Below are 12,108 nucleotides of genomic sequence, written 5' to 3' on the forward strand. Positions count from 1 at the left end.
CACAGACACACACACTGAAGGTTAAATTGTTCATTAAATGTGCCAGAACCCGAGCAAAAACAAATGGCGGGCATTAAACGGCAGGAAGAAAAATGTCCAAAACTGAAACACGTTGACAGCAAAGCTAAGAAGGAAGACCTTTTTTTTCAATCTGAATCCCCCACCCCCTCCACCAGCCCCCTACTACCTCTACATCTGAATCCGCCACAAGATATATTTGTACAAAAATACTTAGCTCCCAATGGGTTGAGACTGACTGACTATCGGACAAAATGTTTAATTTTTTATGTGACTGAAAAACACTGGATGGAGAGTTTGGCAGTTTGTATTTGGTCTCCTCCTCCTCCTCCTATCCTTGTTCCCTCTTCCCCAATCTTTCCTTTGCATCATACATCAGTGAATATTTTCTTGCTGGGGGGGTCTGTGGGTCTCTGTTTGGAGGGGGTGTAGACGGTGTACTGATGCTGGTGGTCCAAGATCAGGGCATCCACGTTGTCCTCTGCCTCCAGGTACTGGCTCTTGTTGAGGGACTGGTTGCTGCCGCCTCCCAGGCGGTCGAGGGAGGCGGGCTGCTGCCCGCTGCTGATGTGCAGGTACTCGCTCTGGTCTTCGTGCTCGTTCTCCCGGTGGTAGAAGTAGTTGAAGTTGGAGACGATGACGGGCACGGGCAGGGCGATGGTCAGCACGCCGGCGATGGCGCACAGGGAGCCCACGATCTTCCCCCCGATGGTGACCGGGTGCATGTCGCCGTAGCCCACCGTGGTCATGGTGACCACCGCCCACCAGAAAGCGTCGGGGATGCTGGAGAAGCTGGACTCCGGGTCGTCCGTCTCGGCGAAGTAGACGGCGCTGGAGAAGAGGATGACCCCGATGAAGAGGAAGAACATGAGCAAGCCCAGTTCCCTCAGGCTGGCCTGCAGGGTCTTCCCCAGGATCTGGAGGCCCTTGGAGTGGCGGGAAAGCTTGAAGATACGGAAGACCCGCACCAGGCGGATGACCCGGAGGATGGCCAAGGACATGGTCTGTTGCCCATTGCTCTGGTGATACACCAGCTCGGTAAACAGGGTGATGAAGTAGGGGATGATGGCCACAATGTCAATGATGTTCATGATGTTCTTGAAGAAGCCAGGCTTGCTGGGGCAGGAGAAGAACCTGACCAAGAGTTCGAAGGAGAACCAGACGATGCACAGGGTCTCAATGATGAAGAAAGGGTCGGTGAAGGAGTTGACCCTCAAGGTGTCGGTGCCATTGGCAGGGAATCTGGCGAGGTCGGGGCGGGCATCCTCTCTGAACTCGGGCAGGGTCTCCAGGCAGAAGATGATGATGGAGATGAGGATGACCAGGACGGAGACGATGGCGATGCCCTTGGCAGCGCCCGAGCTCTCCGGGTACTCGAAGAGGAGCCAAACTTGTCGCTGGTACTCGCTGGTGGGCAGAACCCGCTCCTCTTCCTTGATGAAGCCCTCCTCCTCGCGGAGGTTGTCGATGGCTTCGTCGCCCATCTCGTAGAATTTGATCTCCTCCAGGAAGATGTCGACGGGCACGTTGACGGGTCTCCTCAGCCGGCCCCCCGACTGGTAGAAGTAGAGGATGGCGTCGAAGCTGGGGCGGTTGCGGTCGAAGAAGTACTCGTTACGGAGCGGGTCGAAGTAGCGCATCCTCTTCCGCGGGTCGCCCAGCAAGGTGTCCGGGAACTGAGCCAGGGTCCGGAGCTGCGTCTCGAACCTCAGTCCCGAGATGTTGATGAACGCCCGCTCGCAGCACTCCTGCCCCGGCTCCTGCTCCGGCTCCTCGGAGTCGCAGTTGCCCAACGAGAGGGCGGTCAGCGCCACCGACTCGTCAATGTTTTCCTCGGCCACCAGTGTCATCTTCAGCCGGGAAGGTCTCCTTCCTCCTCAGGAGGGGGGGGGGGGGGGGGGAGGGGGGCAAAAGGAGGGAGGGAGGGGGGGGTGGTGTCAAGCTGGCTCTACCTCTGATCTGCCACCGCCCACCAGGACAGAGTCTCGCATTTCTCTGACCAGCAGCCCCCCTAGACTGTTAATGCTCGCAGTCTGATTTCCACACCTCTCTGCCTCTCTCTCTCTCTCTCACACACACACACACACACAGACAGATAGGCAGGGACTGTGCAAATCACAGCATTTAAAATAGCTCAGCCCCTTACCATCCCCTGCGATGACGCGAAGGCGACGTTTTCTCCACGACGAGGAGAAGAAACACGTCTGACTCCCGGCTCCAAATCTACTTTTCCCCAAAGCCACACAGCTTCCCCCCCCCGCCGTCCGACTCACAGCCCAGCGGGAGCTCACACAGTGGCACTCCCTCCCACACCTTCCCCTCCCCTTATTAATGACTGACATCCCTGACATTGATTCTCCCCACACACACACACCCACCCATTATAAAATCTTCCAAAACTCCAGACTGACCCTTTTAAAATGTATTCTCTGTGTGCCAAGCCAGCTCTGTGTCTCTTGCTCTCCTCCTAAGTCAGAAAGCTACTCACACCCTGAACTTTTCTCTAGCTTTGTCCTTAAGTGCCACTTTTGGCCGTTAGCATTACAGCTGAATTTACATTAAGGTGGTCAGGCTTGGCAGGGGCTGGGGAAGGGGGCCGGGGGGGCGGGTGGAGAGATAGATATTCACAAACGAAGATTCAACGCCTCCCTTCCAACCGCTCACCACAAAACATTGTGACCATGTTCCAGAGGGGGGAGAACCTGTTGTTTTGACGAACTGCAAACAGGGCCAGTGTACAATGTAATGCAGCCAGTGAGTGCCAAGAGCCAGCTGAGCAACAACTTACATCATTGTAGTTTAGTGACGAATTCCAGGTGCAACCTCTCAGGGGGTTTAAACCTCGCTCCGAAACAGCTTTGTGAAGAAAACTATGCCAGTTCAGTCATTAGTTATTGTATCACCTAAGTCTTTTTTTTGATATGAAAAAAGTTTGCTTGTTCACAGAAAAACACTGAAACAAGTGCATCCTTTTGTCTCGAAGGCTGGGCTCCCATGGCTAAAATCGAGTTTTTTAAATCGCTGCTTCGCAACAGGTCTCACTCACTCCAGCAACGCATTCTAATCTTCAGCGTTATCTTTACCAACACAACTTCTTGCAACCGTCCCCAGTATCAGCAAGCAGGTCATAACCGGCACATTTTCCTGATGCACTGTCATCCCCACCCTGGTGAAATATCAGTAAGCAATCCACGCAAATTTCCCTGCAGGAATGTAGACTTATTTCCACCTTGGGACACGTGAAAGTGTTTTCAAACAGACCAGTTGGACGGAGTCTCCAGTAATCTTTCTTCGGAGGGGGTCGTCTCAGTAGCAGGTTAATCTGACGCAAACAGTACAGTTTGTACTGTACTGTACAGGAACAGTACAGGTTACACCTGTACAGTACAGGTGGTCCGCATGGGCAGAAAGCAGTTTTCAGTAACTCGGCCTTCACCGTGACAACTCTTTCTTCTACAAGTTTCCATTTCCATTTTACAGGTTGTTTCTCTTCTCCTATTGTTTACATATTCCACACGTGAAGATGCAACTTTTTTTTGGAAGAAGACGTGTTCCCTGAATGCTCACTTGATAATTGCACCACCTAGTGTAGAGCCACAGACCCACGCAGGTCCCAGCTGGACAGTTTGGTCACTGCCGAGTTAGTGAATCCCAGCAGAACAATGTTAAGGAGGAAGAGTCCTCTGCCCTCTCCCCCTCCCTCCCAGAACCATGAGGTTCTCACATTTCACCCCACCAGCCCCCATATTCAAAGGATCATCCTCCACCATTTCTGTCAACTTCAGCACAATGCCACTACCCAGCACGATGCCACTACCCAGCACAATGCCACCACGAAACCCATCTTCCCCTCAACCCCCTCTGTCAGCATTCCACAGGGACCATTCCCTCCAAGACACCCTGGCCATTCCTCCACCATGTCCATGGCACCCTCCCATGCAATTGCAGAGGGTGCAGCACCTGCCCCTTTACCACCTGCTTCCTCACTGTCACAAACACTCCTTTCACGTGAAGTAGCATTTCACGTGCACCTCCTTCAATCTGGTCTGTTGTATTCGCTGCTCCAATTGCTGGCTTCCCTACACTGGAGAAACTAAACACAGACTGGGTGACCGCACGTTGGAACACCTTCGCTCAGTCTGCAAGAATGACCCTGACTTTTCTGCTGCTTAACATTTCAATTCACTATCTTGCTCTCATGCCCACATATCTGTCCTTGCCCTACTGCAATGATCCAGTGAAGCCCAATGCAAATGTGAGGAGCAACAGCTCATCTTCTGGTTAGGTGCATTACAGCTTTCTGGATTCAACACTGAGTTCAACAACTTTAGACTATGAACTCCCCCTCCCTCCCCCCTCAATTTGACCCATTTTTAAATTTTGTTTTCTTTGTTTGTCCCAATGCAAACCCCCTCCACCTTCCCCTCACAGGACTGTCTGTCACTTGTTCTTTAGTTTTACTTTCACTGAGCAATGATTTTTGCTCTCCTAGTAACGCTTACCTTTATGCCACTATCAGCACCTTCTTTAGTCCATAAAGCCACCATTAACATTCCCTTTGCTTTGTGTCCATGACATCTTTGACATTCTCTCCTCAGCTCTGACCTATCCTTAACCTTCAATTCTGATATATCTCCTGCACCCCCCTCTCCAACTATATAATTCATCACATTTCTACTTCTCTTTAACTCTGAAGAAGAGTCACAAGGACTGGAACATCAACTCTGTTCCTCACTCCTCAGATGCTGCCAGACCTGCTGAGTTTATCCAGCATTTCCTATCTTTTAATAGGGCAAGTCCAATTGACCCCAGGGAGGGGAAAAGCTGTTTCGGGTTTCTGTGCAAGGACTCCTGTTGGAAAGTGCACACAGATATCAGGTAAGGACAGGATCAGTCTTCATACTGCCATCTATGGTTGGATAGTCTGCTTGTACTGCTTAGGCTATTGAATGACCATCGGGTGCTGAGAAGTTGTTGTGGCAATGTTGTAGCATAAACTAGCACAGTAAAGAGAAATGTAGCAAAAGAGGAGGATTTTAGAAGGACATAGAAGCAGTTGATTTTGCTAGAACTGTATAATTCACCTTTTTTCAGAAATAATGCATACTTCTGAAAGCATTGCCTTGATTGTACAATGTTCCGAAAAGCAGAACTATGCTCCCTGAAAATACAAATGCAGTAGCAGCAAACAGGATGAATGACCTTGCCAAATTTTACACAGCAAGTAGCTTCTCTGCAGTTTAATATGCTTTCTGTTCATGGAAAATTAGTGCAGGGGGCCTGGGAGGTAGGGCGGCCGGCTTTAAGAAGGAAGTCCAGTCAAACACCAGCTCTTTAAATGACCACTGCTTACTATGAAAGCTGAATTGAACTCCTGTAATGCTGATTGGAGAGGAACAGTTCTGAGCTCTAGGTAAAATGACACGAGATGTGTTCTAGCAAAACAAAAAAACAAACTCGGAACAAAAGCGTGAAGAAAACGCTCACTTTTAATATGAATGTTTTGCAGGTTTTACCACAGGAAGATGACATTTTTGGAGAGGAAAGAGGCTCTCCCGTCAAGACAGGTTGAAGACGGGTTATTTGGATGGTGGTAGTTGAGGAGGTGCATGCTGTTTAAGGGAACAAATGAGGCAGAAGTTTTGTAGAGTCAGCTGAAATGTCACAGTAGGTTTGCCTGCTTTGAGACACAGTTCACATTGGATCAAACCTAATTTTTGATAAGGGGCATGTACAGGCAAGAAACCACAACAAATGTTTCCAATTTTCTGCACGCTCATTGCAGAGAAGCTATAGGTTACAGTTTTGTGGGACATTGAAGAACCTTTGATGGTAGTACACACACGTTGAAAGCACTAAGAAGCCACTTTGGAATACAATCACAAAAAAAGGGATGTGATCAGATCACAAGGCTGTCAGGGTGCCTGAGCATTTGTTCTTCCAGCAGCTTACAACTGCCACAGCTAAAAGCTATTGGTGAGGGATCAGCTGTAAAGTAGCAGTCGTCCTGTGAAGGGGTGACTCAAAGCATTTTCACTTGAAGGCTGTTGTTGTGGAGTTATTTGAGATGGCTAATGTTTTAACTTCATGCAAAACTCACATATTTCTGCATAAAGACGTAATATTTGTTTAAACAAAAACACAGCAAGCAGCTGATTAGAGATCACCAAGAGGGTTAGGTATCACAGAAATCATAGAAACCCTACAGTGCAGAAGGAGGCCTTTTGGCTCATTGAGTCTGCACCGTCAACAATCCCACCCAGGGCCTATCCCTGTAACTTATTTACCCCGCTAATCCCTCTAACCTATGCATCCCAGGACACTAAGGGGCAATTTAGCATGACCAATCAACCTAACCCGCACATTTTTGGACTGGTAGCCCTGGAATAGAGTGACAGAACCTCTCCAATGAATCTAACGCATACAATCAGAAACAGATAAATTATAGACTTTCTTATCGATCATTCCTGTCTCATATTAGTTTAAAATCAATTACGTTCAATAAACACACATCAATAATAATTCCTGACATATTCCTCAGCCAATTGCATTTTACCATTTAGCATTATAAAACTCCATTTGTCCATTCTAACTCCCATCTTGGCTGAACTCACTTCCTGTTGCTAAGATGAGCTAAGACACTCATCATAGAGGTCAAAGTGAACATTCCCATCGGATCGCTGCCAAATTGAATCGACATGTGATCCTGTGCCCAGGTACATATCTATTCTATGTCTGGGCAATGAATGCCCTATTCATAAAGTTGCAAAATATGTTCCCTCACGGAAACCTTCTGATACGAATTCTGCTAACTGCTCGGGTTCCCAGGCCTTTGGCTCTGAACTCTTCACATTTACCATCCTTTACAGCAACCTGCTCTTGGCTGAAGTGAACAATGATTCATACAATACTTAAAATACATTTTAAAATATCAGTAATAGTTTAAAATCATAATTACTTGTCTTATTCTCTTTCTGCATTTATACATGTGTAAACCATTTGTCTCATTAGCTTATTAACTTTGGTTTTGGAATCATTTAACTCTTTACTGGTAATACTGTCAGTGCCTTGTGTATTCTGTCTAAAACCTTAGCAGCTGATTAATAACTTCCCCTTTCAGCTGTGGAATGAGTTATGAAAGGAAAATTTGGAGATAAGCTACTATCATCCAGCAAGAATCCTTCTTTGCTCTTGTCATCTCAGTTTCTCACTATGTACAGAGCGGAGGACAACATATTAACATCTGAACTCCCTTAGAAGGTATTCAATCTGAAACTGTTGAATCTCCTCTTCCAACCAATTGCAGAACAGCAATCAACAAGCAGCCAACAGAGGAATGGAAGGTAATGTTCAAACAGTACAGCGCTGTGGCTAGACCGTACCTTTAGTATCAAGACATGTTCCGACTGGTAAGAAATAAACAATAACTTAAATCTTTGGATTGTCAGAGATTGGATGTATGCTGGGAGAAACACATCAGGATCCTGTGGAAGTCCTGACACACAGACATGTGTGGAAATTGCCCAGGAAGTTTAAATTTCTAATGGATTGAATCCCTACTGTCTGGGACCTTCAGGGAATATCTCTGATCCTAAGCTCAGGGTGGAGACTTGGGTTAGATGCATGGGACTTAACTGTGCACGTACCTTGGAAATGTTAGACAGTTTTAAACCTGGTCAAACAGCTAGGTAACTCCACAACTGACCCCCTCAATCACCCCACCCAACTATACCCCCGACCCAACCCAACCACCTCTCTAACCATCCCACTACTCCACCGCACCCACTTGCACACCCCACCCGCTACTCACCTACCTACTTGCCTACCTACCCATCTCACTGGTTGCAGATCACTCGTGCCCAGTGACTGATGTGCAGATTATGCCTGTATACTACCCTCTAAAGTACATGCAGTATCAGTATCTGAGCTGGTGTCTGAGATTGAGAGAGCAAATTATAGTGTTTCACCATTCATCCTCAGTTACTTGTTCCACTTGGACTTACATTCCTGCACTATAGGAAGGAAAGGAAAAAGACACAAGAGTGAGGTTGTGATGAGAAAATGGGGCTGGGATGGGGCGGGGGAGGCATCAGGAAGCATGTGTCAGGAAGCATGCTAATGCCATCTAAAACTTCTAAATCAGAAGAGATCGCGGGATGATGAGGGAGTGGGAAGGTGGATTAAGTAGGAACATACCCTCGCCGTTAACAATTCCAACACTACCACAGCTGAGGCCATGGCCACTCTAACAATGATGAGCACCATCTTCTCCATGAGGGTGAGGTCATGCAGCTCTGTCTGGTCCCTATCGATTAGATATTGCCTCCTATAGTTGTGCATCACATTGTCTACAAGAGGGAGAAGATTTTTTTAATTTTCATTCGTTCATGGGACGCAGACATTGTTGGTAAGGCCAGCATTTGTTGCCAATCCCTAATTGCCCTTGAACTAAGTGCTTGCTAGGCCATTTCAGAGGACAATTAAGAGTCAACCACATTACTGTGGATCTAGAGTCACATGTAGGCCAGACTGGATGAGGATGGCAGATTTTCTTCCCCGAAGGGCATGAGTGAACCAAATGTTTTTTTTATTTACAGCAATTGATGATTGTTTCATGGTCACCATCACTGATACTGGCTTTCAATTCCAGAATGTTTAATTAATTGAATTTTAGATTCCACCAGCGGCCGTGGTGGGATTTGCACCCATGTCCCCAGAGCAGTAGCCTGGGTCTCTGGATTACTATTCCAGTAAAATTACAACTACACCACTGTGTTAGTTAGCACTCTTCATGTGGTTACATAGTTGCAAAGCATTTCAGTCATTCTTTTGCGCATGTGGATCCATATGGGAGCCAATACTAAAGATGGTCCTGTTGTCCCACCTCACCAGAGCAACACACCTTATTTGTGACTTAGCAGGCACCTAATCAGAGCTTGTGGACTGAACCACTTTAGCTCAGGAAAATGTCTAGAAATGGAGGCAGAAGACCTGACTCTGCCTTTATGGGGGGTGGGTGGAATGGAGGTTTTGGGGCAGGGACAGAAGGTCAAGTGAAGGTACAGACCTCTGAGGTGGAGATAATCTGGAACCTGGTAGAGAAAAATTGGGCAAATTGTATGGGGGAAAGTCAGGAACTCACGGGCGGAAACCTGTAACTCAGGGTGAAGGGTGATGAGCATAGGGTGGGGGTGGGGGTAGAAGGTCTGAAGTTGGAGTTGTGGGTATTGGGTCTTGGAACTTGGGAGGAACGAGAAAGACCTGGAACTCGGCAGGTGGAGACAGTCTGGAAATTGGGCAGAGGAAGGTCAATAACTGTAGGGCGCAGGGAAAGAAAATATTCCAGGTCTAAGCAGGAGAACGGGAAGTTGGATGAGAGGGACAAAGTGATTCAGCTGGAAGATGGGGCAACACAGTGGCACAGTGGTTAGCACTGCTACCTCACAACGCCAGGGACCTGGGTTCGATTCCCAGCTTGGATCACTGTCTGTGCAGAGTCTGCACGTTCTCCCCGTGTCTGCATGGGTTTCCTCTGCATGCTCCAGTTTCCTCCAACAGTCTGAATGACGTGCTGATTAGGTGCATTGGCCTTGCTAAATTCTCCCTCAGTGTACCCAAACATATGCCGGAGTATGGCGACTTGGGGTAAACAATAATTTCATTGCATTGTTAATGTAAGCCTACTTGTGGTACTAATAAATAAACTTAAACTTAAAGATGTGATCCCCGTTCTCCCCTGCTTTGTTACACATGGATCACATTCTCCACCCAAACATTATCTTCACCCCTATAAACCAATGCCATGTTACCATGTCCTCCAGTTCCTCCTTTCCTGTACCTGGACGTTTATTGGGAACAGCAGGATGTTGATTTCCTGAAAACTGGAACTTGTCATTGATGAGCAGATCAGCTGTGTGCAGGTGCTGCACGATAGGCTGATGGTCCTACCCTCACTCTGTTGAATGAAGAACAAAATACTGCAGAAACTGGGAACTTAGTGCAAAGTGCTTGAAACACTGACCAAGTCAGGGTGCATTCTCAGGAAGAAAAAGAGTTAACATTTCACATTCTGATGAAAGGTCAATAACCTGAACCTTCTGCTTCTCCCTCTTGACATGCTGCATGTTTCCAGCATTTTACATTATGTCATTCAACTGTTGATTTGGAGACATTTGACCAGGTATGCTCTACGGTCCTTGGTCGCTACTCTGCTTTTCCAAGGTGGCCCATAACATTAACAGGTAGATGGCATTGTCATGGCTGCACTGCAACATTGTCAATCAGGGAGTATCTGGCTGTTCCTTATGTTAGTTGACACATTTGCAGTGTCCTCCACATTGGACCACTTCCCTGTTGATGATGGATTGAACCAATGGAAATAATCTTGCACTATTTTTTTAAAAAGGAGTGTGCGATAAACTCACCAACTGTTACTAGGGGATAGATAGTCAGCACAATGTCCGTGATGGGAAAACATTTATAGCCAATGATCCAGAATGAATATCTTGAAAAGTGCGTGTTAATAATTGAAAGTTACAACGGATGCATGAACAATAAATTATGTTTAACTTGTTCAAGTTCTTTGATGGTATAATGGAGAGGATAGATCAGCATAGTGCAGTTGATGTCGTGAATGTGGACTTTGAAAAAGAGTTTGATAAACGCCGCAAAGTAGATTGTTAGCAAAATTAAATCCGGCCAAGGGATTAACGAGCTGCATAAATGCAAAATTGGCTAAGGGACAGAAGTGGAGAGTAGCAGCGAATAATTGTTTTTAAAGGCATAACTGCAAAGTTTGCTAGTGACACAAAACTCATAAATGTAGTAAATTGTGAGGAAGAAAAGAGAGTTCATAGACAGACTGGCAAAATGGGCTGAAAAAGTGCAGATAAAATTTAATGCACAGAAATATGAAGTGATTAGTTTTGGTAATGAAGACGGGTAAGGAAGATAAGAGAGTGTAAAGGGGGAAAACACAAGGAAAGAAGCAGGATACCGTGACACATGGCAGACAGTGCGAAAAATAATAAGCCCGGACATGCAGCAGAGAGTTGGACTAAGAGCAGAATATATCCGTATAAGGAAGTGGCTAGTGCAGCTTCAGTAATTCAACCGCAGGACCATGAAAGAGAGCAGTTAGCGATTACCTAGGTATCAAAGATTCTCTTTATTGTTCCAGACAACCACACAGTATGACTCACAAGAGGAAGCTTAGGGCAGGGACAGCGGACAGATAGGCCTTAAAAACAACACAAAAGTAGAAGTCCTGATAAAACCTCAGGAGACAGACAAACCATAGAGATTGTGAGGCCCAGGAATCACAAGATACAAGACCATGTCCTAAGTTTGACGTATGTTTGCAGTACGGAGAAAAGGGAAGGATTGACTCTTGATTGACGCATGGTTTATTCTCAAGTATTGTTGCATGTAACCATTGTTACACAAAAGTGTATAAATGTGTTTCTTTGAACTGTAATCGGCAGAGTGTTTCCGAGCTTGACTTGGGAAGGCCTCTCCCGCATGCATGTGGTATAAGCTTGAATAAATTCACCTTGTTACATTCCACTCAGCTCTGAAGGCTCAATCTTTTAAGAACTCTCCATCAGTAAGAAGGATGAAGAGAAGCAATATAAACCAAATGGTACAATAGTGAAAGGGAGGTGCAAGAACGGAGTGACCATTGGTGTATTATCCAAGTCTTTGAACTTCAATCCTGGTCCAATGAGGAGCATGGAAGAGAATGTCAGGAGCAGCACTGGATGCACCTGTAAATGAGATGCCAACCTGAACTAGTGAAGTTACTGTCCAGGACTACATGAATGCTGAAGCATTGAATTTGCTGTACAGCAAGAGACCTTTCAGCCTTACACACCTGTGCCAGCTCTTTGAAAAACCTGTCCAATTTGGCTGCACTCAATGGCAACATGCATGCGGTATTATACCTCTTCAATCCGTGACATCGTTGCGAACAATGGAGGTCAGAACACCACTCATTCCTCAAACCTCAGTGTGAGACTTATCTTCTCCACTTAGCTTCTCATTTTCTTTTTGGATTTTGGAGCGAGACAGGGCTATTTTGTTCAGAACAAA

At 46.5% G+C, this 12,108-nt stretch overlaps 1 protein-coding gene across 1 annotated transcript; it reads right to left on the bottom strand.

The window, feature by feature from the left end:
- Positions 1-208: 208 nt before the first annotated feature.
- On the bottom strand, positions 209-1,868 carry LOC144507563 (potassium voltage-gated channel subfamily A member 3-like). The gene has a single exon (XM_078234708.1). It carries the CDS (start codon positions 1,866-1,868, stop codon positions 387-389), a length of 1,482 nt encoding a protein of 493 aa, XP_078090834.1. The 3' UTR covers positions 209-386.
- Between the last annotated feature and the right edge of the window lie 10,240 nt (positions 1,869-12,108).

Source organism: Mustelus asterias, chromosome 19 (genome assembly GCF_964213995.1).
Source record: "Mustelus asterias chromosome 19, sMusAst1.hap1.1, whole genome shotgun sequence".
Taxonomy (NCBI): domain Eukaryota; kingdom Metazoa; phylum Chordata; class Chondrichthyes; order Carcharhiniformes; family Triakidae; genus Mustelus; species Mustelus asterias.

Bases quoted from the DNA above. Each gene is read 5' to 3' on its own strand.
- LOC144507563 (XM_078234708.1), bottom strand. From the start codon at position 1,868: ATGACACTGGTGGCCGAGGAAAACATTGACGAGTCGGTGGCGCTGACC.